The 27,290-nt window shown below is 55.7% G+C and overlaps 1 protein-coding gene across 8 annotated transcripts in view; it reads right to left on the bottom strand.

Moving 5' to 3' along the window:
* AGAP3 (ArfGAP with GTPase domain, ankyrin repeat and PH domain 3) overlaps positions 1 to 27,290 on the bottom strand; it is a 147,226-nt gene that overhangs the window by 82,789 nt on the left and 37,147 nt on the right. For 7 of the 8 annotated variants that reach the window (XM_074900851.1, XM_074900850.1, XM_074900853.1 and 4 more), the window contains 5 exons: positions 9,958 to 10,016; positions 4,186 to 4,273; positions 3,921 to 4,006; positions 3,472 to 3,613; positions 2,018 to 2,152 (listed from right to left, as the gene is read on the bottom strand). In XM_074900851.1, the coding sequence (XP_074756952.1) occupies positions 2,018 to 2,152; positions 3,472 to 3,613; positions 3,921 to 4,006; positions 4,186 to 4,273; positions 9,958 to 10,016 (510 nt within the window). Of the gene's footprint in view, positions 1 to 2,017; positions 2,153 to 3,471; positions 3,614 to 3,920; positions 4,007 to 4,185; positions 4,274 to 9,957; positions 10,017 to 22,007; positions 22,837 to 27,290 lie in introns of those variants that run through there. The other variant, XM_074900848.1, reaches the window with a different exon arrangement.

The raw sequence follows: 27,290 nt of genomic DNA, 5'->3' as shown, positions 1-27,290 counted from the left end.
TACTCGCCCAGGGACAGTGTCAGCCCTCCTGGCAGGGCGGCCCATGCTCCTTGCTCCAGACAGCATCAGAATTTGCCCCCACTGACACAGTTTTTGGTTGAATAGTCTCTGATTCCCACACTCCTTGAGGTCTTCTGGATTTCCTCAGCCTCACTGCTCCTCACATGGACAAAACCGCTCCCTTGCATCCTTCCTGACCGCACATACAGTCCATGAGTAAGTCCAGACCAAAGATGAAGCACGGCACTTTGCAGGTGCTCACCCCTGAGCCTTCATGCAGCAGCTCAAGGTCTCCCACCAAGCTTTGCTAAGCAGCACTGGTGCTAGAAGCTGAGTCCGTCTCACATGAGTGCTTTCATCTCACACATCGCACTGCTGAAAGTTGTGTTGTCTATGATCCCAGGGTCAACAAAGAGAAAAAAAATAACCACAGAGCACAATTCATTCCACCTCGAGACAAAAAAACACGAGAAGCAGCCTAGTAAACAGCAGCACCTAATTCTGCCGTGCCTTCCCCAGTCCATTCCCAAACCCATCGGCTGCTAATGCTCAGCGTACCGTCCTTCAGAGAAGGGACACAGCAGAACCGATTTGAAGGAAGAAGCTGAACGAATCTGGTGACACAGTGCTAAATGCTTTCCAGAAGCTGGGATCAGCTGTGCACACAGTCCACCTGCTGCTGCTCTCTCCAGACGTGCTCTGCAAACTGCCAAGTCGGTTTAGCAGATCCTCCCCTTCCAGGTCTGCTGCAGTAGTCACTATCCTCAATTATTCCCAGCTGTTGCTCCCTACCATTCCTCCGTTACTCAGGAGGAGAAAGAAGGGGAGACTTACAAAGAACTCACGCAACAGAGTCGCCCCAGTTTCTCCAGGAATACTGAACCCACAGCAGAGGCTGTGGGATGCTGAGGGGTTCCCTGCCCGGGCCAGTTTGGAAGGTCGCTCTCGGGGATGTCTTCTCAGACTGTCTCAGAGGGGGACCAGCAGCTGGAGAGGAAACATCTCTACATGCTTCCGCATCAGAAAAGCAGAACTCTGACTGTGACCCTCAGCCCCATAACAGATTACCGGAAGGTCACAGAGTAATGCAGGGGAAGGAAGATCACCAGCTCCAGCTCAGAAGATGAAGGAGGCACTTGAAGCTGATGACAGGCTCAGTCCTGTGTCTTGCCCTCAGCCCATCACATTGTGCTGCAAGGAACTAAATGGATTTTTGCCTTCAGGCCGTCCTGCTGCACTGTGATTTCCAAACTTTCTTCCAGGCACCTGCTCCACTTGCAAACACTAACAGCACAGCTCTCCTCCTCTCCAAAAGCAACTCTGTCCTGCCTGGCCACTCTGCTCTGTGCAGACACATTGAACACAGATCCCCTGCTGCACTCCAGGTCGAAAAAGTGGACAGGGGAATATGTACTCCCATTAAAGGGCAGGGTCCCAGTTGATTTCAGCAGACTGCAAACTCCTAGGACATGGTGTAGGTTCCCTCTCCCACCTACAGCATCCCTGTCATGCAGACCCCTCTCCCAGTCTGAGCTGAAACGCTCACACACTGTTCCCGTGAGGAACAGCTGCCCCATTTGGCCACTCCGTTCCTGCTCCCCCACCTCCAGCACCCAAACGTTCTTCTGTGCTTCCTCCACGACAGGCAATCAAAACTGTCTCTGCAGCCTCCCGACTCCTCCGCAGGCTCACGTAACCGCTGTGCTGTGCAGGCCCGCCATGGGCACAAAACCATCCCCTGCAGCCTCTCTGCTCCCTGGAACACTCCCCTCCAAGGAAGGCAGGAGAAAGGCGCTGCCCAGCCCTGCTCTGCGGTCCCTCATGCACATCCACATGCCACACACAAGAATCCTTCCACACCAGGCCAGGTCTGTGTCTGTAAAGCAATGGCACAGCACGCAAACGTGTGCCTAACTGCCTTGGCCTCACGCTGTTCTAACTGAGCCAGCGGTCTAGGTAGTGTAAACCCCTTCTGCTGCCCTGTCTCGCCCGGACACCCTCCACCGGCTGCTGTTACCATCCTGGAAGACTCTCTCCACATTCAGTCCGTAGGTGGCACAGGTCTCGTAGTACGTGCAGCGCTTCAAATCGTTGGAAAGCTTCCGCGCCCGAGAATCGTCAATGACCCGGGGGTTCGTGGCGCTGATGGCATCTGGAAACCAAAGGGAGAGAAGGTTACAAAGCAAGCGCCTGTGTCCATCTATCCACATGTCCCAGGGCATGCTCCTGGCCTCCCTTCTTCCCTTCACACACTGAGATAGCCACCTTCATACTACACCCTCTCTCCTATAAATGCCTTAGATAACCAAGTCCCATGTTTGCAGAAAAATGGATTTGTTAAACGAGCCTTTTTAAATTAAGCAGTGTTTAAATGAACCTTACACAACTCTCCTAACTATCCAGCCACCGATGTTTCTGAAGACAGAGGGCAGAAACCAGTGGGAAGTGTGGCTGGCAAGGCAAGGCAGCCTCAGCTGCAACGTAAAATGGATTAGCCAGTCTCAATCATTTTAGGTCTCATGGCCATACTCTACATATTAAAGAATCAAAACGGAGAAATCATCCTCAGTTAACTGGGAAAGATGTCTCTGCTAGGATGTACCCACAATTGAGGCCTTGGTGGACAACATTAAAAAAAAAGGCTTACTTTGTATCCCAGATGGCCACCTTCCCAAGAGGAATCAGACCCCTTGAAGACATGCCAGGGACAAGCAGGGGCTGCAGATGAACCCTCTCAGGAGATAAAGGAGCACTGGGACTCACACGGTTAAGTCCTCCTCGAACTCTCCAGTAGGTTGTGTGATCGTCCCAAGGCTGTGACCTCACCTGGCTCTAAGTCTGGGCCAACAACCATCACTGGTCCCTCTGCCAATCTTCCCTGCTCCTAAGCCTCCACAGCATGGGCCTGCAACCCCACCTCAGGCCTGAACCAAGATCACTCAGTCCTAAAACGAATTCCACAGTCTTTAAATATCCAGAGTTTAACAACTTTGTTCTACTCAATCTGGGGCGCAGAGCAGACACCCCTGTGACTCTCCTCTCGCTGTCACCGCCTGTCTTCCCAGCCTCAGAGTTTATTCCTGGCCAGGAACGGGCTGCACTGCTCAGGAATTGGGTCCTGGCAAGACATTTTTTTTCCTTGCATCTTCCACCCTCCTGCTCCTGCTCCCTGCTGTCACCCTTACAGTCGGACAACTTCTGCAGCCCCAGGCTCCCTCCTGCCTGCACTTCACCATCTACGGCTCCTAGAAATAAGGCATCTCTGCAGAAAAGCTGAGATGGTCTGAGAAGGAATTACTCCGCTCCTCGAGGGCCACAGATCCTCAGCATCACTCCGTGCCACGGACAGCTTACAGGCTGGGATCCCTGACACACTGGCAGGGCTAGCACCCTGCACTCTCTTGCCAGTGTGGACACATCACCGGCACTCCTGACCGAGGCAGGGAGGAAGCCCGGCCACCCCGCGCTCACCCTGCGTGCCCACCAGCACCATCGGCACCTCCGCTGTGTTCCGGTAGCTGCAGAGCCGCAGGTAGTAGTTGTAGACTGTCTGGAAGCTGATCTCGTCCTCCAGGCTGAACACAAACACCACAGCATCGACCCAGGCAGCAAACTGAGGGAGATACACCAGCTGTTACAGCCCAGACAAGCATCCCAGAGCCCCATGCCCAGCAAGGGCAGCCCCATGGCACGTGGGGCGCTGAGGCTGGTCTCAGCCCAGTGCATGCCCCAGGCCATGCAGAACAAGCTCCCCAGCACCACGGGGAGGTCCTGGGGCCAACAGTCATTGTAGGGGTGGCTCCTTCTCAGGCCTCACGTTCTCCCACAACTAGGCTTCCAAGAGACAGCTGGGTCAGAGCCCTCCAATCTCTCTGGCAGGATGGGGTGGGAAGGGACTGCAGGAGGTACGGGCCTCCTACCTGAAGTTCGGGGGGACCCCCTTCATCTCGGATCAGCAGCAAGTAACTCTGACCGTCCACTACGATCTCCTTCTTAAATCGGCCACCTTGGGAAGAGAGCAAAGCAGCAGGTCAGGTGTGTGGCAGGCAGCAAGCAGAGGAAACCCCTAATGGAGGTCAAGGGAGGCTGCAGAGCCCTCCGGCAGTGGCAGATGAGGTACAGAGACAGGGGTCACCTTTAGAGCCGGGGAGACCACCCCCCGGCGCCCTGGGAACCAGACCTTACCTTCCGGAGACTCCTCCTGCACGTAGGTGCCAGTCAGGTAGCGGTGCACGAGGGCCGACTTGCCACTGGACAGGTTCCCCACAATGCCCTGAAACAGAGGCGCATGTCACCCACCGCCTGCATGTTTCCCTTGACATGAAGCCGCCCCTGCGAGGCCACAGCACCGGTTACCGGCAGCAGAGACAGTCACGGGAGGGCACAGGGGATGGCACAACCCAGCTGGTACTCGGTGAGAAGCCTGGAGGCATTCACTGGTCTCTGTCAGGCAAACAGCAGCAGGTACTGGGGCACAGCTGCCCAGACAGAGGGCAGTGAGAACCCTTGCTCTCCCCCAAACAGGCGCAACCCCATTGTTAGCTCTTCCCACAGCCCTCCTGCTCCTCGGGGGGACACCTCCCAAGCCACAGTCAACTCAGAAGGAAAAAAAAAAAAACTCTTTTCCCAGCCCATGCACCCCAAATTTGGGGGCATTACAGCTCTCGACAGCACCTGCCACATGAGGATGAGAGCAGAGACCGGCCACACGTTCAGTACAGCTGCTGCTTCCGACACCAGCAGCGAGGCACAGCACCTGCTCCTTGCTGCAGCAGCGACACTGCTATAGAGGAGTGCACATTTCCCGGCGGAGCTGGCTGTGCTGCCCACACAGAAAGACACCCAGCACCAATTTTTAACCGAGTTGAAAAATAAAGATACCTAGCACTGATTTTTAACTGGGTTGAAACGTGCTAGGCTGAGGGGTCTGTCAGTTTTGGATCATGCTAAAAATTTGCAACAAAACAAATGTAGCTGTCCCAGGATGGGTCAGCCAGACAACCCAGTTTTCCCTAATGTAATCATTTTCCTGCAGGTTTAAAAACCTCCAGGGCTTGCAAGTGGCCCTGCCTGCTGATGGGAGAGCAGTCCTGAAGTAAAGGGGCATCTTCTGCCATCCTGGCAAAAAAGCTAGTTCCAAGTGGTGAGCTTATATCCCAGCTATCCCCCACATCCACCAGGATGACACGGCTTGTGGAACAGGCTCGTGCAGTACTGAGCATCCCACTCCGTACCCCTCCAGCCTCAGCTGTGCATTGCTCTGGCAGAGCTGGAGTATAAATGCCAGCATGATACAGAGGTGCCTCTCACCCGCAGCGTGCTCTTCTACCTCTTCCCCATGCCCCAGGAGCCAGAAACACCATTCCTAACCCACTTCTTACCCAGGCTTGTTCACCTCGAAACTTTGGCTAGTAAAAAAGGCGGGCAAGCTCTTACCACACTTTTGAAGGCATCCGCCTTCTCCATCCTCAAGATTAATCAGGATGCACTGTGGGGACTTGCTGTTTCACCAGGATTTAAGATGTCTGGCACATCTACCAGACAGAAGACATCCCTGTGCAGGCCTTCCAACAGAGCCACTGCACTTCTGGAAAATCCAAAATCCCCTGCACATCTACAGCTGCTTCACAGCAAATGCACAGGGATACCAAAGCCTTTGGCAGCGCGCCGCTGACCTCACACCCTTCTTAAACCCACCACTGGACCAGTCCACGAGATTCACTGGACACGTGCTGAGTACTCACACTGGCTGGAAATACCAGAGTCTCCGTGGAGGTGCTTGCACAGACCCACTGAGTGTTATTTCTGCACAGGGAGTGCCAGGCAGAAGTACAGTAACTTTGCAACGAAAATTTCAAGCAGGCACACAGCACTGAAAAGTGTTCATGAAAACAGCACGTATCCACAGGGCCCAGCCCCACTGCAGCCACCCTGCACTGCGCCCCCGACACTGTCTGTGCAACGGTGGAGCAAAAGGAATTGAGAAGCGGCGATCCAGCCCAACGCTTGTTTGCAGCACTGTTTTCCAATCTGCGTGTCTGTGGTACAGCCGCACGCACAGCCCCACCAGCACCGAAAGACGTGTGGGATGAGGAGACAGAAGAGGCTGGAAACATTAAAGCTGCCTCTGCCGTCAAAGAGAAGTTTATCGTGGATCTTTTCCAGGCAAAGGGAAGAGCTCGGTGAGTGAGTCACCACCAGGCAGGTTCTCCAGCTTTCAGCTGGGTGCTCGAAAGCTCCCGCTGCACCGGGTCTTGCCCCAGGCTGCCCACATGCTCCTGGTGGGAGGCAAAGAGGCAGCAGCCCCGCAGCGGCAAGCATTCAGCGGAAAACCTGTCCGGTCCGCTGGCACCTCTTGCACCCACGCCACACGGAGCCAGCGAGCAGCAGGACTGGGGCAACCAGGAGCCCAGGACTAGGAAGTGCAGATCAACATGCTCCCACGGGCATGCCCAGGCCAAACGCATCGCTGCCAGGCCTGTCACCCACAATGGTAATTACAAATCATACGCAGCGCGTTTAGACAGATGAAAACATGTATCAGACTGCAAACCTCACAGGTAATGCACACGTGCTTCTGGAGCCAAGCGATCTACCGCGACGTAAGGACTACACGAACACTGTGGCCTGTGTTCCGAATGAAGGTGACACCCTGTCACGCTCTGGCTGAGCCCTCCCCGCTGCTGCCACGCTTCGACAGTGGCGTGAGCAGTCTGGGATATAAAGAGATGGAGACACAGAAAAAAAACTGTGGAGGCCAGTGTGCAGAGCGGGCAGCTCAGCTCTGTGCCCAGGCTAGCCGCAGCTCCAGTCTCTGGAGAAAAGGTAAAAGAGCGGCTCCCCAAGGCCGCCTGGCAGCTAGAGATTCAACACTCCAGCAATATTTAGCTCTCTAAAATTTGGATGGAGGCCGCATTTACTTTGTTTGCATCCAACCAAAATCCTGACCTACGCCTTGCTGAAATACGCTTCTGCTTTGTATCATCCTCATCTGGGGTTATAAACCAGCTCGCACAGAACAGGCAGTCTTGGGGAACACAGCCTCTTAGGGGCAGAAAACTGAAGTCAAAGGTTGTGTGTAGGCACCATGGAAAACTCTGTCTCCATATTGGGAGCACGAGTGCGTGCAGTCTGTCTCTGTGCTGGCCAGGGAAGGGCTGATATTGCCCAGTGTTGGGTCTGGGGGACGAGTCTCTGCCACAGGCATCATTTTTGCTTTTCCCGCAGGGAAGGCAAGGTTTGCAGAAACTGCTGCCTTCTCCCAGGCACAGACTCCTCTCAGCCTGTAGCAGATGGAGGAAGCTCCAGGATAAAATTGAGGTGGGAAGAACTACTGAGCATAACTTAAATACATCAAGCTATTAAAAAACCATACGGAAAGTACACTGACCACTTGTGGTGCAAATGGGAACAGGAGCAGGGAAGAAAGCAGTAAGATCCTTACCTCCTGCAGGAGGGGAAAGGGAAACAGTTCACTGACACAGAAGGAGGGACGTGACCTGATGTCAAAGCTTTATGTGTCAGAAAACAGAAGCCCCCCCCAAAGTGTGTGGCTTTCCTTACATGCAGAATCATGAATCTTGATTCACAGGGACAAGGACTGGCAGATCAGAGACAGAGTGGGTGCTTCATGCAAGCCTCTCCCATCACAGTGTGCTCTGCCATTTTTCAAGACACTGCCTTTGCCCTGCCAAAAGACTAGGATACCTTTTGGTTTCAGACACATTTTTCACTGGGGCTTGTGGTGCACTCAGTGAAGCATCGCAGCAGCAGGACCGAGGACCAAAGACCAATCTCTGCAGAGACGTGGGGAGAAGAGCTGGGCCTAGCCACAGCCAGGGACGCAAGACAGGAGCCAAGGGCAAAGCAGCACTGGCACATCCCCAGGGCAGCCAGGGCCACAGCAGCGCTGAGCAGGATGGACACCTCAGACACACACCTGAAAGCTCAGGGCCTGCCCGGCTTTCCTCATCCTCAGTGACTGCCAGCCCAGACCCAGCAGTGTGCCCAGGTGGCCAAGAAGGCCAATGGCATCCTGGCTTGTGTCAGCAATAGCGTGGCCAGCAGGGACAGGGAAGGGATCTGACCCCTGTACTCGGCACTGGTGAGGCCGCACCTCGATGACTGGGTTCAGTTTTGGGCCCCTCAATACAAAAAGGACATTGAATGACTCGAGCGTGTCCAGAGAAGGGCAACGGAGCTGGGGCAGGGTCTGGAGCACAGGTCTGATGGGGAGCGGCTGAGGGAACTGGGGGGGTTTAGTCTGGAGAAGAGGAGGCTGAGGGGAGACCTCATCGCCCTCTGCAGCTCCCTGAAAGGAGGGTGCAGAGAGCTGGGGATGAGCCTCTTGAACCAAGGAACAAGCGACAGGACAAGAGGGAATGGCCTCAAGCTGCGCCAGGGCAGGGTTAGACTGGCTCTTAGGAAGCATTTCTTTGCAGAAGGGGTTGTTGGGCGTTGGAATGGGCTGCCCAGGGCAGGGGTGGAGTCCCCATCCCTGGAGGGGTTGAAGAGTCGGGTTGACCCAGCGCTGAGGGATCTGGTGGAGTTGAGAACGGTCAGTGTGAGGTTAACTGTTGGACTGGTTGATCTTCAAGGTCTTTTCCAGACTAGATCATTCTGTGATTCTGTGGAGCAGCTCTGCCACTACCCAACATCATTCCCTTCACAGCTGCAGAAAGAAGAAATCCCGGACAACCACCCCAACACCTAGAGGTCTGCCTGCCTAAGCACAGGGTCCCCCCCCCAGTTGGCTGTTGCAGCCTAACCCCAGAGATGTGACAGAAAGGGCTTCAGACCAGCAAGGCCAGGACTGAACCAGGACTCTGGAAGGCCTCCAGGCTTTTAGGAAGAGCTGCATCAGCCAGATGAAACCCCGGAGCAACAGAGATCCCTGTAGGTCATGGAAAACATGGGAAAAGGATTGTGTTAACTGAGGAAGAACTAAAAGCTTTAGGTTTGTTTAGCTTTCAGCGCTGTTCTGCAGCCTGAAGATTGTTAAAATGTCAGAAGGCAATACACAGAATAGCTGCAAGAATATTTTCAAACACACATTTTACTAGCCAAACAAAGAAATTAATATTCAAAGTTTGTTTTAATTTTTACTTAACTGCAGGTAAGAAAAATGTGGCATCGTGGTATTGGTATGTTTTGCAAAAAGTCTTCTTGTTTCTCAGATTAAGATTGAAAAAAAACAATCTTGAAAAGGCTGAAGGGAGACATGCCAACAGTCTTCAAAGGGAGTTACAGGCTGCCACAGAGAGCACAAGAAGAGCGGAACAGCGAAACAGATGGCCGAGGTCCCTGAGAACAGCCAGCCAGACACTCAGAAGCGTCTGCGGCATCCTGCCTGCCCCGACATCCCTTCCAGTGCCACCCCAGTGCTCGCAGCACAGCTGCTGAGGGTGCCTTTCCGTGAATGCCCCAACCAGCCCACGCGCTCATTGCCACCACCAAAGAAGTCCCACCTCGTCACTCGCCCCAGGAGTGGCTTCTGCCCCTCATGCTCACCAGCCAACTCGGCTTGAGCTGAACACCCTGTGTCCTCCTGCACCACCAACGTGCACTGGCTCACGACTGCCCCAGCAAGCCGGTGCACAGCCATCAGTGACAGCAGGCCATGGGGAACATCTCCTGTCTCAGAGGTGATGAAGCCTGGTAATAACGTGCCCTGGGAAACCTGCTCTGCACCTACAACTGGAGGAGCTTCATCCCCTCTGTTTGGCTGAACAAAGCCAGAGGGGACAGGTCTTTTTGACCTTCACATCCACGTGCTATCACAGCATAGCCCTGGCCTTCCCCCAGCATGTTGTCAGCCCCAGCTTCTCTCTCCCCTCCATGAGGCTGAAGCCCCTATGCATTTCTAGCCAGTCACATTAAAAGAAGGGGTTTTCTTGGGGATTTGGAAAAAGCACCAGAGAACCAGGGGTATTGGAGGCACAAGCCACGAGTACTCACCACCTTCAGCTCAGGCACCGAGCGACTCAGGGTCCATTCCTGGCTGTTCACAAACGAATCTGCAGAACAGAGAGAAGAAATCATCAGTCACCATGGTGTCCCTTGAGATCCTAACAAGGATCCTGCCACGCGATTCCTGCTCTCTCCAGGCAGGAGATTTATGGCTCTTCCCTCCCTTCCACCTCATCTAAAGAGACACGAAGCTGCAGGAGGGCATGACACTGCCCATGCCCAGGTCTGCAGCCAGAGCTCCAGATAGGAAGAAGCGGTTGAGCTGAGGGCAGCAAAGCAGCACAGAGCCCACACAACGCGGGCTGGAGACCCTCCTTCCTGCCCTGCCAAAAAGCCCTACAGCAATCCCCACATGTAAGCACCACAGACTAGACACCTTTTTTGGGGGCGCATGCTATAAAGGACCCCAGAATTGAGGGCATGTAGCGGCAAAAGCAGTGGCCTAAGCACTGCAGTCAGGCTACAAGAGCAGCGTGTCGTACATAGTGCAGATAAAGAGCTGAAGGCACACTATAATCTATGTTCATGATTGAAAGTGAACACAATTAATTATGTGCACGTTATGTAATTTGCAGAACATTGTACTAGGCTTAAGAAGGATGTAACAATCAGACACGGCTTTGAGCGGCACAGGAAACACCCTCTCTCCTGCCACAGAAACGACAAAAGCTTCATTTACATCCAAACAATTTCCAGGAGTGGATCAAACAACAGACTTCCCAAATAAAACCAGGCTCACTGGAGGAGGAGCAAAAGCAAGAGCACACCTTGAATATCAGAAGTAGCCACTCCTAACAAAACCAGAGTTCTTCATTTGCCTTGGACGAGGAAGTACAACCTCCACCCAAAGCCAGATGGCTACAGGGTAGGGGGCTGAAACAAAACAGCAGCACTTGCTGTATGTTAATAGCATAAAAATAATAAAGGATTTTTGGAGACCAGAAACCTGTGGGAGCACTGCTTTTTCAAGAACCCGTAATAAACTTGTCAAATTTGCTGCCACAGACCGTTGCAGAAATGGAAATCTCAGACGGGTTCAAAAAGCGAAGAGGTGGCTCCATGAGACCCAATGGTGGGTAGAGACTGAACATGCTGGCCTGGGCCCTGCCGCTGCTCAGCCGTCATCCCAGGCCACGGCGGAATACCAGGCCGAAGGGGGGGTGGGCCCTAGCCCTGACCCTGCGGCGGCCACCGGCGCAGGAGCTGCGAGCTGCCCTTCCCACCCCAGCAGCTGCTCCCAGCAGCCCCAGCCAAACCCACTACCACACCGACACTGGCGGTGGTGCAAGTCTCAGCTCTCACTCTGCACTGGCACTGCCCAAACCAGCCCAGCAGGCTGGCGGCCGCAGGTCTCTGCTGAGTAGGTGCTTCCTCTGGGGCCGCGCCAAGCACCGCAGGCTGAAACCGGGGCAGCGCAGGAGATGCCGCCAGACCTTAGCAGAATCAGAGGGCAACGTCAAGCTCTTCAGCCCTGCCAGAAGCCAGTCAATGACCATCCTCACTCCAGTTTATGTTCCTGCCCTCCTAATGCCCGAGGGAAGGCGAGACACACAATGGTCGCAACCCTTCCTCCATCTCCTTGTCTCATCTCTCCCCATCTCACCCAGGCAAGTGGTGGGAGATGCGCAGCCCAAACGCGTGGGGAAGAGCCTGCTCCTGCTGCTTGTGGCCAGAGGGCTTGCAGGGGCCCTGCCCTTCATGCCTGAATGTCTACACACTGCTCCATCACTGCTCGCCATGCATGAGAGGAAGAACAGATGATCCCCCACCGTACCATTATCATGGCACCCGGTGCAACCATCGGCACCTGCAGGCCACAGAACATTTTTCCACTGTGTCAAAAAAAGATAAGAATACGGTTCTCACACCTAGGGTTTACCATTCATACACTAATTTAATAACACTTCTTTTCCAGATGCTACAGACAAATAAAACTCAAGTCTGATGCAGTAACACAAAGCTATTTATAAGCATCAAACAGGTTCTTGAGAGGAACCATTTCACCATGGTCTCTATCTTTCACCTATCCTTTGTTTTTTTAGGCAGAGGTAAAATACTTTATTAAAACTAGTAAGTTAGGAGAAAAATGATAATTTCTTCAGGTAACGGCACACTTGTATTTCCAACTGCATTACTTGGTCTAAAAAAAAGCTGTCACCTCTACCTATAACTTCTGCTCTGCTTAGTCTCCTTGACAATTAACTGTGATGGTTAAATCACCATCAGTACTTTCTCCTTTACTGGCATTCCCTCCCTCCAGATTAGATGAGGCAGAATACTTGCACTGTTTCATTTTATATACCTTGTTCTTGAACTACAAAAACCTGGCAAAAACAGAGCAGGTTTTTCAAGAGGTTCTGAGTGGAGCACAAGGTAAATGCGCTTGCTGAGTTGGCCTTAAGAAAGAAGAGAGAGGCAGAGAGAGGCCTGGAGAGGGCAGGCTGTACTCTTCTCTTTCTGTTCTCAAATGCTCAGGATAGAGAAACTGTCCAAATTTTTGCTAGTTGCCCCCTTTGCTAATCATTCTAACAGATCTTTGTTTTTTAACCAAGGTTCAGGAGTTCATTAGCAATAGTTTGACTTTTTACTTGCTGCGAAGGCCTCTGAGTAAATCTTAACACAAATAACTGTGACACAATGCCAGTTTAACTACATCCAGCCATCCAGCACATTAAATTATTAACCATCATTAGTGTGCTTAATGTACAACCCGCGCACCTCCGCTTGTCAACCAGCTCCCAACATGTGCTGAGTCTGAATTTTAGCCCAGGCTACCAGCTAGCCCTGGCGATGGGCCTGGCACCGTCAGGCCGGGGTCCCGGGGGCAAACCCCCGCGCCTGACAGACAGCCGCGCTGCGCAAGGAGCGGGACGGAACTGCTGGCACCACAGGGCAGCGGGGAGGATGTGCCCGGCAGTGCCCGCTGACTCACGCACACCGCTCTCGGCTGCGCCATGCCCCAACTCGCAGCAGCCATCGTCACCCCCAAGCTCACATGCTGCAGTCTGGCGTCAACACTGGCCTAAGCGGGGTTAGGCCCTGCCTGCCTGGCCCAGCTCACCATCCTCAGACCGTGGCTGCTTTCTGGCTGCAGACAGGGGGACGGGGCTGTCCCCGCTGCAGGGCAGGGAGCAGGGCTCACCCGAGCACAGGACACGGCTCGCAGCAGGGACTGCCGGGCACCTGTAGCTCACACCACTGGGAAATCCACTCGCCACTGCAGCTTGGCTGCTCAGCACCTGATCTGGTGCCCTCCTGCCCCTGCCGAGGGGCCACGTTCCCTCCCCAGGGACGCTGGGGGCTGCTTCTCCCCAGCAGCAGCTTCTGGCAAGTGCAGGAGGTAGAGGCATGAGGCTGCCCAACATTGTTACCTGAAAATGGCCACCTGGACTCAGACCGAGGGTCTGCCCAGCCTGGCACGCCATCTCCAGCACCAGTTAGTTCCTGAGAACCCAGGAAGAGAAGGAACACGGTGAGAGTAGAGGATACTGACCCCACCTGTGTTTGCAGACGCTGACTTCAACTCAGGGATGTCCTGTGCTTTGTCTATTTGGTAAACCTCAAAATGCTCTCCTTTTTCTGCCTCCTTTTAAAACCACAAAAAAATTCACTTCCACATCATTCTGTAGTTTCAGCAGTGTAAGTACCCATTCCTTGAAAACCCACTTTCTTCTATTTTAGGCTTGGCTTCAATGGATGCCCCTGTACCAGTGGCAGTGAGCTAACATCCCTGGCCAGCCTGACCAGCACCGCCAGCTCCAACACACAGAAAGTGCATCTTTCATTGCAACCTTGCCTTTCCTCCCCTTCTTAGTCTGGAGCAGGCTGAGGGGAGACCTCATCGCCCTCTACAGCTCCCTGAAAGGAGGGTGCAGAGAGCTGGGGATGAGTCTCTTGAACCAAGGAACAAGCAACAGGACAAGAGGGAATGGCCTCAAGCTGCACCAGGGAAGGGTTAGACTGGCTATTAGGAAGCATTTCTTTGCAGAAGGGGTTGTTGGGCGTTGGAATGGGCTGCCCAGGGCAGGGGTGGAGTCCCCATCCCTAGAGGGGTTGAAGAGACAGGCTGACCCAGCGCTGAGGGATCTGGTGGAGTTGAGAACGGTTAGTGTGAGGTTCATGGTTGGACTAGAGGGTCTTCTCCAACCAAGATAATTCTGTGATTCCACCGTGCAGCGTCCCAGATGTTGGATCGCTCCTCGTCCAGCAGCTGTTGTGCATTTTCTGCCCCCTCTGTTGTCCTCCTCCGGTACCTCCTGTTTAGAGGAAGAGGACACATGCACTGCACGCACTGCTGTGTGAAGCATCTCACCTGCAACAGGTGGAAGACAGATGGCTGTAGCGCAAGGTCCCAGTGACAGACCCCATCCAGACTGCCCAGCTGCTTCACTACAGGAGAGCCAGCTGTAACGATAAGGTGCTCTACTCACAGTGTTTCAGGGTCAAGATACCCCCTAGAGGTACAGATTAACCCACTCTCATTCCATACCCTGGATGGTAAAAGCAAGAGCTTACAGACTATGTGACCAAAGGAACAGAGACTAAGGTGGAAGTGGCCTTGAACTGAAGACAGCCACAGGATTCCTTCACAATCGCCTGGAGAAGTTACTGAGACACAGATCTTGGAGGGCCATTTCCCTCTGTGGCACCCTCCAGAGCCAAGCACCTTGGCATCAGGATCAGAAGACCCTCATGTCCACCCACGATCCCAGACCGTACCCATACACACAAACCCTTCCACTACTGAACTCCTACGTGAACGAAAGCACCTCTCGTTCAGGAGGGACATCCCACCCCAACTTTAAACTGCCCACTCGCCCTCCATCCTGCCCCATCAGCTGAGTGGGTGCAGCTGCTCAAAGCAGAGAAGCGAGGTGAGGAGGCCGCGCATGCCTGCGCACCAGGATAGGCACGCATCCTCTGCCTGCACCTTGTGGCATGCCTGGGAAGCTTCCCTGCTTCTGCCAGAGTGCAGGAGTGTCACGGTGTCCCACAGAATGGCCTCCAATGCCACTTCCCAGAACACCCAGCTTGTCATGTGCACAAGAATGGCAGCTACCAAGGAAGAGCACTCAGACCAGCTCCCCTGCACGCCTGACTGCTGGCACCAACCAGCCGGGCTTCAGTCCTTGGCTTCAGCGCTTCCTGCAGAGTTTTGGGGGTTTTAAGAGTGCCTGAAAGCTGAAACTCCTCAAAACAAGGTGGCGTTAGTGTCAGTTTCCTCAGGTTACTCAGTTAATAAAGCAGCATTTCCACACATACACTTCTAGCATTCCCGGCAGACCACGGGGAGAAGCTTGGCTCTTGTTGTCAAAAGGAAGAAAAATAAAGGCCTTCAGCTGCATCAACCACCAGCCTGTAGCGTACCTCTCCTCCTGCCTCGAGCACCCTGAGAAGCAGGCTCCAGGAAACACAGCAGTGCCTGAAGAATTGCCTACAAGACAAAGCCTTGACTTGTATCATTCTCACATACCACCTAGACAAGGTACTCAAAACCAACAGCTAGTCCAGGAAAGCCTGAGGATCTGGAGCACAACCCACTTCCACGTGTCAGGCTGGGGTCCACGTCACAACCGCTTCTTTCAAATCTGTCACTGGAACTGGCCCTCCTGGTCCTTTTTACACCGCTGTGGCTGTGCTCCCAGGGCACACTGATCACCCTTCTCTCACCATGCCAGGGGACGCAAGCAACCCATGCACGCCATGCCGACGGCTGGGCAACCCACACCTCGTCCTGATGTGCCTGTTCACAGGCCCACAGACGCCCCATCACTCGGCTCTCACGCCACCCAAATCTCTGCACCCCGCAGCGATCTGCATCCACACTCGCAGGGACGGCTTTACTGCTTGGCTTTCAGATAATTCCCCCAGCACAGAGCATTCCTCTGTTCCCCACCCCGCACCATTTTCTTGCACTTGCTTTCCTCCTCTACCAGCAGCTTCTTGCTGAAGAGAGCGCAGCAGACGTGTGCGGGCGGGCGGGCGCAGATGACACCCACGGAGCTGTCAGAAAGGCACCTCGAGCAGTTTCTCAACCACCCAAAACAGCCATAGGCCAAGGACCTGACAGCCGAAAAAAAATGCTGACACAGCTTGCTGATGTCAGCTTTGTCCATCCCAAGTGTTGAACGTTTGCTACTAATATGCAGCATATGGCAACTTCCTGCACTATAAATTCTGTGAGGAGAATACTATACACTCTGTGTATCTGTGCAGCTGTTACACACCCAAATCAGTGTAAGGAAGGTCCAAATCCGTAGCTGCAGGAGGCTGATGTGGGTGTGGGAGTCCCCCCCTCCGAGGACACCGTTCCCCTCCAGGGCTGCCTGACCCTCCCCACCCACAGTGCTTCTGCAGGAGGTGCAGGGGGTGACGCCAGCCGCTCCAGCACCCTGCCCCACTGGAAGAGGCAGGAGATCCCCGTTTTCCCTCAGGGAGAAACAGTGACCACGTGGAAGTGCGCAGCAAGCCACAAGTGACCTGACCTGATCTAACACACAAGCTGAAATCCAGGCAGGCAGGTCAGCATTAGCAGCTTCCCCGCCGTGCCAGAGACTTGGTGCGAGCTTGTTCAGCAGAGATTGCCTCCAGCTGGGGTAGCACCTTAATGAACTGTTGTCTCCCTCATCACCGGGGTTCATACAGGCATCGGGGAGTAGCGATTTACTTGATTAGCTTCGCTGCTGGACTGGCTGTATCATTTGGTATTTCACATTAAAACACACCCAGGTGCCCTTTCTCCCTCTCTTGGTTATTTAATAATACAGAAGAGACCAGACTATCAGTGCTGTGGTTGAATACCTTCCCCAGGCGCTCTTGACCTCAAAAGCAGAAGCAGTGGACTCAACGGCACCACCTGCGCACCAAGAGCCTCAGCACAGCCAAAAGGCGGCCTTGGCTCCAAGACACAAGACACAACCACAGAAGAGAGGTAATTCATCTGACCTGTCCTGGAAAAAGGAAATTCAGGCCAATTTTGTTACTGCCCAGAAACTTTCACAGAATCACAGAATGATCTCGGTTGGAAAAGACCTTGAAGATCATCCAGTCCAACCATTAACCTCACACTGACCGTTCTCAACTCCACCAGATCCCTCAGCGCTGGGTCAACCCGACTCTTCAACCCCTCCAGGGATGGGGACTCCACCCCTGCCCTGGGCAGCCCATTCCAATGCCCAACAACCCCTTCTGCAAAGAAATGCTTCCTAAGAGCCAGTCTAAACCTTCCCTGGCACAACTTGAGGCCATTCCGTCTTGTCCTGTCACTTGTTCCTTAGTTCAAGAGACTCATCCCCACCTCTCTGCACCCTCCTTTCAGGGAGCTGTAGAGGGCGATGAGGTCTCCCCTCGGCCTCCTCTTCTCCAGACTAAAGCCCCTATTTCCCTCAGCCACTCCTCATAAGACACATGCTCCAGAAATTCAGCCACAGGAGTACAGACCCGCTGCTCCCTGCACCCTCTTGCAAAACTGGGAGGAGCAAGGGGCTGGCCGAGCAAAACTGACTCCTCACCCAGGCTGCTCCCTTCATAGGATGAAGCGCAGCAGGTTCATCTACCTTGTGCTGCAGAAGAGCTAGTGCCAGACACATTCAGTCTCCTCACATGGCAAGTAATAATTAACCAACTCATTATCCAAGCCACTGTGGAACTAACTTGGACACTGAAAGCTTGGACACTAAAATCAGCCTTGAAACCAGGTCAGAGGCTGAGCAAACACAGCAGTGCCCACACAAACCACATTCCAAAGTACCCATCTGCCCGCACACACAGATAAAAGAGCAGCAGAGAGCGACGTGCCTGGGCAGAGCCACCTTTCCAGGCCAGGCTTGATAAAGGCTCAACCCTGGCAATGCTGGCAGGGAGAGAGATTTCTCCAGGTCAAGGACCAACTCGGGCAAGGCCAGCATTCCCGTCAAAGAGCTTAGCCAATACCCCGTGTAGGACATGATCTTGGCAAGCATTATTTCACCAGACCTTTAAGTACTTCTCAGCAGTGAAAGGAGAGGATCTTGCGTATCTCTGAGAAAAAAAGGGCGTGATTATGAACTGCTACCCTTGCTCCTCAGCTATACCACAGGCGGCAGCAGCTGGTGCCATCACACCACATATGCCGTGTAGTGCACAGACTTCAGATGAGCCATACATTTTAAGCCTCTCAACACCTACTACTTTCCAGTCTGCATCCAGATACGCACAGACTGAAGAACTGTACCAAATTCTCTCTGCTCTGACAGCTGGATGGGGTCTGCTGAAAGGGCCAACCCAGCAGACAGTGATGTGGAGATAACCCACTGCCTCCCCAAAACCAGTGCTCTGTGAGGACCTACCTCACTGGTAAAAACCTGTTCCAGATTTGTCCAACCTCAGCTCTTGCTGTTCAACCCCACAAGCAAAGGCTGGTTAAGATTAAAAAGGCACTGGTTTTTGAAGTTCCCTCTTCCTAGGGGTGCCTGTAGACTGTAATCAGAACACCTCTGCATCTATTGCACACATCTCCTCCTGAGAATTTGGCCTTTCAAATTGGTGGCCCAACAACTATTCCTTGATACCTTCCAGCCTTCTTAAGTTTTTCTGAAGTGTGAACACCAGACTGGATTCAGCATCTGAGGCACGGTCTCTAAACCCATCCTGACATCTTTGCTTCTCAGCAACACTCCCGGCTAAGCTGAGACAGGTACCAACAAGAGATGATACATATTGTTATCTACTCAATTCACTATGCAAACTTCACCTTATTAATGTAAAAACACTCTCCTCTTCTCCCAGCAGTCCTCTCTCACACATACCCTACACATCAGTCCTCTGCATGGCCGAACACCAAACAGGAGAGTAAAGGGAGTTACCTTAAACCATAAAGCACTTTAAAAAGCAGGACATCTTTCTCAGCAAGGGGAATATGGTTGCAAGAAACACTTCCTGCGCTGTCAGAGATGCTGCATCCATCATTGCATGATTGCTCCGTGCACAGGGAAAACTCCAATCCCAAGCCAGTCCTGTTTTTCCAGGCCCTCTGTGCCTATCATAGGGCTTCTTCAGAACTGCACCACATGATACCTCAATACCTAGAAATGTTCCTCTGAACCACTGACCACAATTGATTCTGTGATTATTTGTGATCAGTCCAAGCTGGCTGGACTCTGTGTTGACTTTGTTCTCTAGCTCCAAGAGCTCTTGCCCTCCCTTGGTGTATTAACAGAAAATCACATCCCCCTTCAGCCTTCATCCTGCTACGCAAAGCCCAGCTCTTTAAGTCTTCTTTGGATAACAATCTCTGCATTCCCCTGACCACCTCTCCCTGTGCACGGTCCATCAGCAGGGAGCAGGAGTTACCCACACAGCCCAAAGGAGGTCTCAGCAGGGCTGAGGGAGCAGCACTGAGACCATCCTCCTGATCCTCCAGGCTTTTTGGCCCTCGGGCACATCTCCACAACAGAGCACAGCACTGGAGAGGTATCTCAGCCTGCTGTAAACAAAATACTCCAGGTACTGGAAAGAGGGGAGCAGTGTTGGCTTGGATCTCTGCCTGGACTCATATAAACAGCTTTTCCAAAGAGCTGATAACCGCAACTGCAGCTGTACCCCCTCGGGAGGGCGTGTTGGAACTGTTCAGCAGCTTTCCTAGGGCTAAGGTGGGCAGCACTAGCATAAAGCATCAAAGTTTTTTGCAACGTTGAGAGAGTGTTAGAAATGCTATTGGCCTACGAGTCTGAAATGGGAATGGGGCAGGGATCTCCTGAGCTGTTGCATCCAGCAAGTCCATGTTGGAGCAGTACTAAGGTTGTGCACCTCCAGCCTACGGTGTCCTGGCTTGGAGGCTCATAGCTCCCACCAGAGCAAGCCAGAGCCCACAGACCAACATGCTGAGTGGAGAGACAGTGGGGAGACAGGATGTCAAACAGGACAAGCAACAGCAGCTTTGGTCTGCAGACTTCACTGCTCTTTCTTCGCATCTCGTTGACCCCAGGAGGACACACCTCAGCTGGGTATAGAGGCCTGTACTACGTTCCAGGCAGATAATGGCAAAAATGGTGTTCTACGCAAAGACCAAACCCGAGCATGAACTTTGCAGCTCCAGCAAACAGGGCTCACTTTGCTGCCATGAGCTTCCAGAAGCAGTCCAGAAAGGTCATCCCCAAGCTCGTGCCTCCAGTACAAGCCATGGTGGCAAATGCTAGCCACCCTTAGAAGCAGTGGTCTTCCCTTAGTGGGCTGGTGACTGCTAGAGAGGGCTCAGAACCCTCCGTGGTGCCCCCCAGAGAAGCCTCAGAAGGCTCTCCAGAAGACAGATTCGTGGGGAATCCCCAACCTGTCCCAGCGGAGCAGCCACGTGAGGGGTGAGGACACCAACACAAGTGCTCAACCTCAGCTGCTCTCCTGGGAATGCGGCCGCCGGGCCGGCTGCTGCTGGCGCAGCTCCTGCTGGAAGCCGCCGGCAAGCAGCAACAGGCCCCCCACTGCACGGGCAGGGCCCGGCCCTCCCTGCCCGGATACACCCACATTCCCCAGCCATGAGCACAGCCTCCCCTCGCCTGGGAACCTCCCGCCACCCAGCACCCAGCCCCGAGCACCCCTGCCAGCGGCCTGGCCCCCCGGGAGGAGCACGCCGCAGGGGAGCACAGCAATATCCCAGTCCCTTCGCCCCACAGCGCAGCCTCGGCCACCCACCCGGAGCCTCCAGAGCTTCCGGGACCATTCCCAAAGAGGCCCAGCGAGCCCCAGGGACAAGGGGACCAGCAGGAATGAACCTGCACAGCAGCAGAGCTCAGCCCGCCAGCAATCCTGCTCCTGCGCTGGTCCTCAGAGCTCAGCCCTCCCAGGATGCATCCTGGGCACAAAGTTCCTCTGGGCAGCTGCTTCCTTGGGAGCAGGCAGATTCCTCTGGGAGCCCACCAGCCCCAGTCTGTCCCTCTGGCATGTGAGCCAAGCCAGGGAACTGCTTCCACAACGGCCAGGCTCTAGAGCAGAGTGATGGAAACCCAGACAGCCAGAAAACGGCTGCCCTGCCTCCTCGAGAGTGAGCGGCAGGTCCCGGCACAGCCCAGCCCCCAGCTCTGTGCGCGCAGGCCTGCGTTCAATGCCTTAAAAAGCCTCTGGATGCGGATCTGGTCTCCCAGCCCCAGCCAGGCGGCCAGGCTCACCCGCATGTTTGCTTCTGAGGGGCCATGGAACAGGACAGGGCACACGGCCCCTGCGCAGCCGAGCAGCCCCAACACGGGAGAACAGCCCACAGCAGCGAGGCCAAACACCAGACCGTAAAGCAGCCGACCACTACTTCAGAGGCCAGTCCCCAAGCACATGCTTAATCCCCATGGGGGTTCTGCCGCCCCTCCCCAGCTGGTCCTGCTATCTGTCCCTCTGCCAGGTCACTCAGGATACCACCACCACTCCCCGCAAGCTGCCCTGGGCCTGGTGGGCACCACCAGTGCTCCTGAACACACGGCCTCAGCAGAGCATCGCTGAGACAGAGCCTGGCACCAGGGAGTCACTTATGGAGCAGGTGGAGGCGCAGGGACTTTTCTGAGCTCCCCAAGCCCTTCGTGCTGCTCTGCGCCTCTGCTCTGGCCATCTCCCAGATGGGAGCCTACTAACAAGGCCCGTCTCCCCCTCCCACAGAGTTTCAGCTCCCTCTGCTCCCCCGCAGCATGAGGTTCAGCTCTCCTTGCCCTTGCTGGGACACCACTGGGGCAAGAAGGATGGGGACACACACACTCGGCTCCCAGATATCTGGCCGGCAAGGGCCCCTGGATGTCCACAGCATCTCCTCCTCCCAGCTAGCCATGCTGCAGCTTCTCCAGCACCAGAGTCGACGATAGCGCCTGCAGCTGCTGGAGCGTGAAACGGCCCCACAAACACTCACGCTTCCCTGCTGCAGCGGAGTTTTCGCGAACACAAACCCTGCCAAGCATGGGGATGCAACCGGGTGCCTGTGTCCAGCCCCAGGATCTCTGCTGGGACAGACCACGGTCACCCATCTCCGCAGACCCCCGCAGGCACTGGGGGGCTCTCGCTGGGCCAGCACCACTCCTGCGCTCACTTACCCAGCGCTCGCAGCGGCCCGCTGCCCAGGAGGACGGGCTCGGCCCCGCCATGGGTGTCCTTGGAGCACGCGCTGCCGGTGCTGCCGCGCTCTCGCCTTCGGAAGCGGCTCGTGAGGAGTCTCCAGAGTCCCCCCGTCTGCCCAGGGTCAGCGTGCAGCCTGCCCCCGACCCTGGCCAGCTCCGGGTAGAGCAGGTCCCGCTTGCTGGGGCAGGTGTGCAGGGAGCTGGCGTCCCCCTCGCTCTTGGTGCGGAGACGTGCGGGGCGCAGGAGCCCCCCCGACTCAGAGCGCCGCAGCTCGTGGCCCCGGCGCAGGCGGAAGCTGAAGCTTTTGCGCAAGGAGCTGAAGTTCTTCCTGGGGCCGGGGCTGCTCCGGCCACTGCCCCCGAAGAGGTTCCAGCGGCGGCTGCCCCAAAGGGAGCCCCCCCGGAGGAAGCCGGGGCTCTCGGCAGGCTGCGGCTGCCGGGCCGAGGGCAGGAAAGTCACGCTGCTGGGGCGCGGGCGCTGCACCCCATCGGCCCCGTCGAGAGAGGCCCCCTCGCCCTCACCCTCCGGCCCCGGTTTGCGGGGCGAGCGCAGCCTGAAGAAGTCCAGCAAGCTGCCGCGGGCCCTGGCGGGGGGCGGCGGGGGCAGCAGGGCCGCGGCCGCCAGCCCGTTCCCCGCCGCGCAGAAGCTCTTGGGCCGCCGCCTCTGCTGCTGGGCGGCCTTGAGGGCGGCCTGGACGGCGGGGACGCCCTGCAGGTCCAGCGACTCGCAGACGCTGACGGCGCGGCGGGGGCTCGGCCGCGGGGGCCCCCGGCCCGCCTCGCTCCAGCGCCAGCCCTCCGCCATTGTCACCTGCGGGGCTGCCCCATGGCCCCGGGCCGCCCGCCGCTCTGGGCCGCTGCCGGCGCGGGCGGCCGGTCCCGGGGAGGCGGCGCGGCGGGACCCCGCACGCCGCCCGCTGCCTGCCGGCTCCCACGCCGCGCCGGCATGCCCGGGCCGCGCTCCGGCGCGCCGCCAGCGCGGGGCTGGGGCTGGGCCCGGGCCCGCCCCGGAACGGGGCCGGGGCCCGGGATGGGAATGGATGCGGCCGGGGCCGCCCCGCCCTCCCCCGACGCCGCGGGCACCGAGCCCCGGGGCGGGCAAGGCGCTGCCCCTCCGCCCGGCCCCCGAGGCCGGAGCCGTCCCGGGGCGGCGCTCGGCTGCACCCGGGGGCCGGGCCCGGCCCCGTCACCGCCCGCCGGGGTCGGTGCCGGGGCCCCCGCGGCGCGGCGCGGGGCCGGCGGTGTCCACCAGGGGGCGCAGCGCTCCCGCTCGCCGCCTCTACCGGGGGACCCCCCCACCAGCCCGCCCGCACATACACACCCCCCCGCCGTCCTCCCCCGCGCCCCGGTCTCGCCTCAGGAGGCCGCAGGGCTCTGTGTCTCCCCCCGGCTCCTCAGCCCTTCCAGCACGGCCCCGGCCCCGGCCCCCCCCGCCTGCTCCCCCGGTCCGAAGCTGCGCCTCGCCGGCAGCGGCTGCCCCCCCCCACCCCGCGATGCTCGCCATGGCGTCCGGAGAGCCCTGGAGCAGCACCGACAGCCCGCAGCCGGCCGGACCCCGCAGCCGGGGCCCAGGGCGGCAGGGCGAGCCTAACCGCCTCTGCCAGAGCTTCACTCCCCTCTTTTGCCCGAGCGAAGTGCCCTCCCTCCGTGAGACACACCACGGTGCAGCTCTGGCCGGCCGCCACAGCCGTTTCTTCCAGAGTCCCCCACTGCGGTACCTCCTCCTCTTCCCTCACACCCCCCCACCTTTGCTGCTTGCAATCCCCCTCTCCAGGACTCTCCTCCTCCTCTCTTTTTTCCCCTCTCCCTGACTTCCCTCCTTCTCGGTGCAAGGATGATCTGCACTCCCTCTGGGGAGAAAAAACAAAAAATAAATAAAAATGCTGGACTCCCCCTTAAATTATCTTTTCCTTTCTGAAAGCTCTGTCTGCTAAACCAGCCTAGGTCTTCTCCTGCCTCTCAAGGCCTCTCCAGAGAACATCTTAATATCAGCATCTCCTTTTACCCCCTCCTTACCTAGGAGTCTGACTCCGCTGCCTCAACTCTTCTGAAATCCCACCCCCTTTTTGGACTTTGCCCTCTCTTCGATCCCTCACCCTCCTTCACAGTATGCCCTCACAATTTTCTTGAGCAACACCCCATCTCCTCTCCAGTCCTCGGTGGATGCACCCAGCCCTGGTCACTGCTCTAGGACACAGCTAAATCCCACCTCGCCATGAGGGACCACCAGGTTCAGCCTTTCCCCTCCCCATGGCACAGCCAACACCTCAGTCAAGCCTCTCACTCTATTCCCCATCCTCTCCTAAGCCACCTCCCCTTCCACCACCACCCCTATTAATACCACAGACCACCATCACCACCCTGCGTAGGCAGAGCCATCGCCCAGCAGCCTCCTGCCTTTGCTGGAGGTCCTTCCCTCGACTTTTCTGCACCTTTCAGACAGTGAAAACTCTAATTCTGCCGCACACCCTCCCAACTACACAGTGATGAATGCACGGAGCAGTGACCCAGCCCGAGGATCAGCTCAGAGACACCCTCCCCACACCACGGCAGCGCTTTGGGGCAGCAGACAGAACGCATCCAGCTCCCCTCCCTCCAAGCCAGCGGGCACCAATGTCTGAAACCGAGCAGAAGGCGCCTGACAACCTGCCAAAGCTACAGCTCTGCCATCTGTGCCAAGGTCACGGGAACACGCGAGCTGCCAGACTGGATCCGACCCTCATCCCCATCATCTGGTGTCCTGTCTCCCAGGAGCAGCCGCACTGCAGCGAGGAGCGAGGAATGCTGCAGAAAGCAATTAGGAGGGAATGTCTTCCCAAGAGCGCGGAACACCAGACGAGGCTGGCTGCCGAGACCGTGGCGCCTTCATCACTGGAGATGTCAGAACCGATGGCACAGGCGTCTGTCAGGAGTAACTCAGACACAGGTAAGCAGCCTTTGGGCACGGAACCAGAGCAGTAACCTCGCAAGCTCCCTCCCAACCGTGCTTCACACAGCTCCTTGCTCCCAGGGATTGGAAGTCGTTGCTGTAATGAAGCGGGACTGTCTGTATTGATGCCTTCCCAAAATCCTGGGTTTAACTTTTACTGTAACAATGCCAGATGGTACACCTTCTATATGAATCTCATCTTTTTTAAATATTCTGGCAAGTTCTGAGCTCTAAGGTATCTCTGAATCACAGAAATATCTGCTGCAAGAGATGATGTAGCACACACTGCCCTGCCGAGGTGGGACCAGACGTGCCTGGATCACCCCAACAGGCATCTGTCTGACCCATCCTTAACCACCTCCCTAAGCCCACTGCAGTAGTGCACTGTCCTCACTGCTCCCCTTCTTCCTCCCACCATCTTGTCCAAACCCCCTTGCCTGCATATAAAGCCAATTACTTCTGCCATACCCTTATCGGCCATGAAGAATAACAGGCTGCCTTCTTCCCTACAACCTTACATGTACTGAGAAACAGAGCTCCCCTCAGCTGACATCTCCTTCACTGTCCCACCGAGGACCTTATTTTTAAAGGTGTTAGTGCTTTTAATGCACTCCCTTCACAGAATCCCAGAATCACCTAGGTTGAAAAAGACCTTGAATATCACCTAGTCCAACCACTAACCTCACAATGACCGTTTTCAACTTCACCATACTCCTCACCACACTCCTGTGTCAACCCAAAATTCTTTACAGTTTGCCTACTACCTTTTTTTAAATGCAGCACCAGAACCTGGGCACAATATTCAGCTGGGGCCTCCATCAGCAATGAGAGGAAATCTATATACACCATCTGTATTTCTACATCTCAAGACATTGGTCTGCACTACTGTAACAACATAACAGTATTTTTACCTAATGAGCCTGTTAAGAGGCAAAGGTTTCCATATGCTATACACATCGATATGATCCCCTTGGTGTTACTCCTACAGAAAGAACAAAATACATCTAAAATAAAGTAGAATAAAACAAAGCCTCAGATACAACTTCTGGTGGCAGAGGACTGCAGGCAGAGCAAGTGCACCCAAGGAAGGGCTCAAACCCCACCAGATCTGGACAGCACATGGACCACGGCTGAAACGGCGACCGACAGATAAACTGTTCTGAGAATGAGACCGGGAAACCAGAAGCCACCAGTTTAGAGACAGCCACCACTGAAATATGCCCCACGCACCTTTAAGCATCTTTTAGGCAGTTTACTCTGCTATTATACCGGGTTTGACTGGTGCCATGCGCGTATCTAATGCAAATGAAAGATTACAATTCACCGTCTGGTGGGAAGGCAGCAGCTGCTGGAGTCCCCTGCGCCACACGGGTCTCCGGAAGCAGACGAGCTCTGAGAGCTGGGATGTAACAGGGACACGGTCCTTTTGCAATCCTGACCTGGGGCAGGTGCCTGGGGACAGAAGCAAGTCTCTTATAGCAGTACTTTTATGAGTCACACTCATGTTACAAATATTATGGCAATGAACATCTGGTTTAAATTAACAAAAAGCCATGAGAGCCTAAACAACAGCTGCAGTGGAAGACAGTCCAAAAGTCAGGGAACTTTCCACTGCTGGGTGGAGGCCCGACACAGAAGTCTGAACCGTGCCCGCTCAAATGCTCCACCATGCTCCAGCAGATCGAAGTGGCTTTGGTGTTTCTGCTCCAGCTGTCTGCAGATGCAAAGGTCTGGTTGCAACGGGACATTCAACCTGGAGGATGGGGCAGCTGAATTCACCATCCCACCCGGGCTGGAAGGTGCTGTCACTCCACAGAGGGGCCCAAGTCTGGGAGTCCCACTGCAACAAAGCACGAGGGACCAGCACGGCAGCGTCTAAGAACACCTCAGCAGCTGGGGAGGGAGGGAGGAGGCTCCCGGCACAGACGGAGCCATAAGCTTTCAACACCCTGGCAGCAGGCAGATGCCAGCAGCAAACCAGGAGGACAGGACAGACATCAGCCAGCCCTGGGACCTACACTGCTAGTGGGGCTGCAGAGTGCCTGAGGCTGGTGGCCCCACACAGACCGAGGCTGGAGCAGCAGAGCCGGGGGCTGCATGCAGTGCCACAGGGGACGGCAGCCAAGCCCCTCCGCAGCTGCAGGAAGACCCCGAGCACTGTGCCAGGACCACGCTGGAGCTGCCCGGCTTTGCAGACTAGCTCGGCCTCGCACCAGGAATACAGATGAGGCTCTGTCCAAACAGGCAATGTGCGGAGCGCAGGCTCCGCTGCCCGGCCGTGGGGGTGCAGTGCTGCAGCCCCTCCAGCCCCACGTCACGCCAGCACCCAG

This window comes from Athene noctua, chromosome 2, assembly GCF_965140245.1.
Source record: "Athene noctua chromosome 2, bAthNoc1.hap1.1, whole genome shotgun sequence".
Taxonomy (NCBI): Eukaryota; Metazoa; Chordata; class Aves; order Strigiformes; family Strigidae; genus Athene; species Athene noctua.
This window is presented reverse-complemented; position numbering and strand designations above follow the sequence as displayed.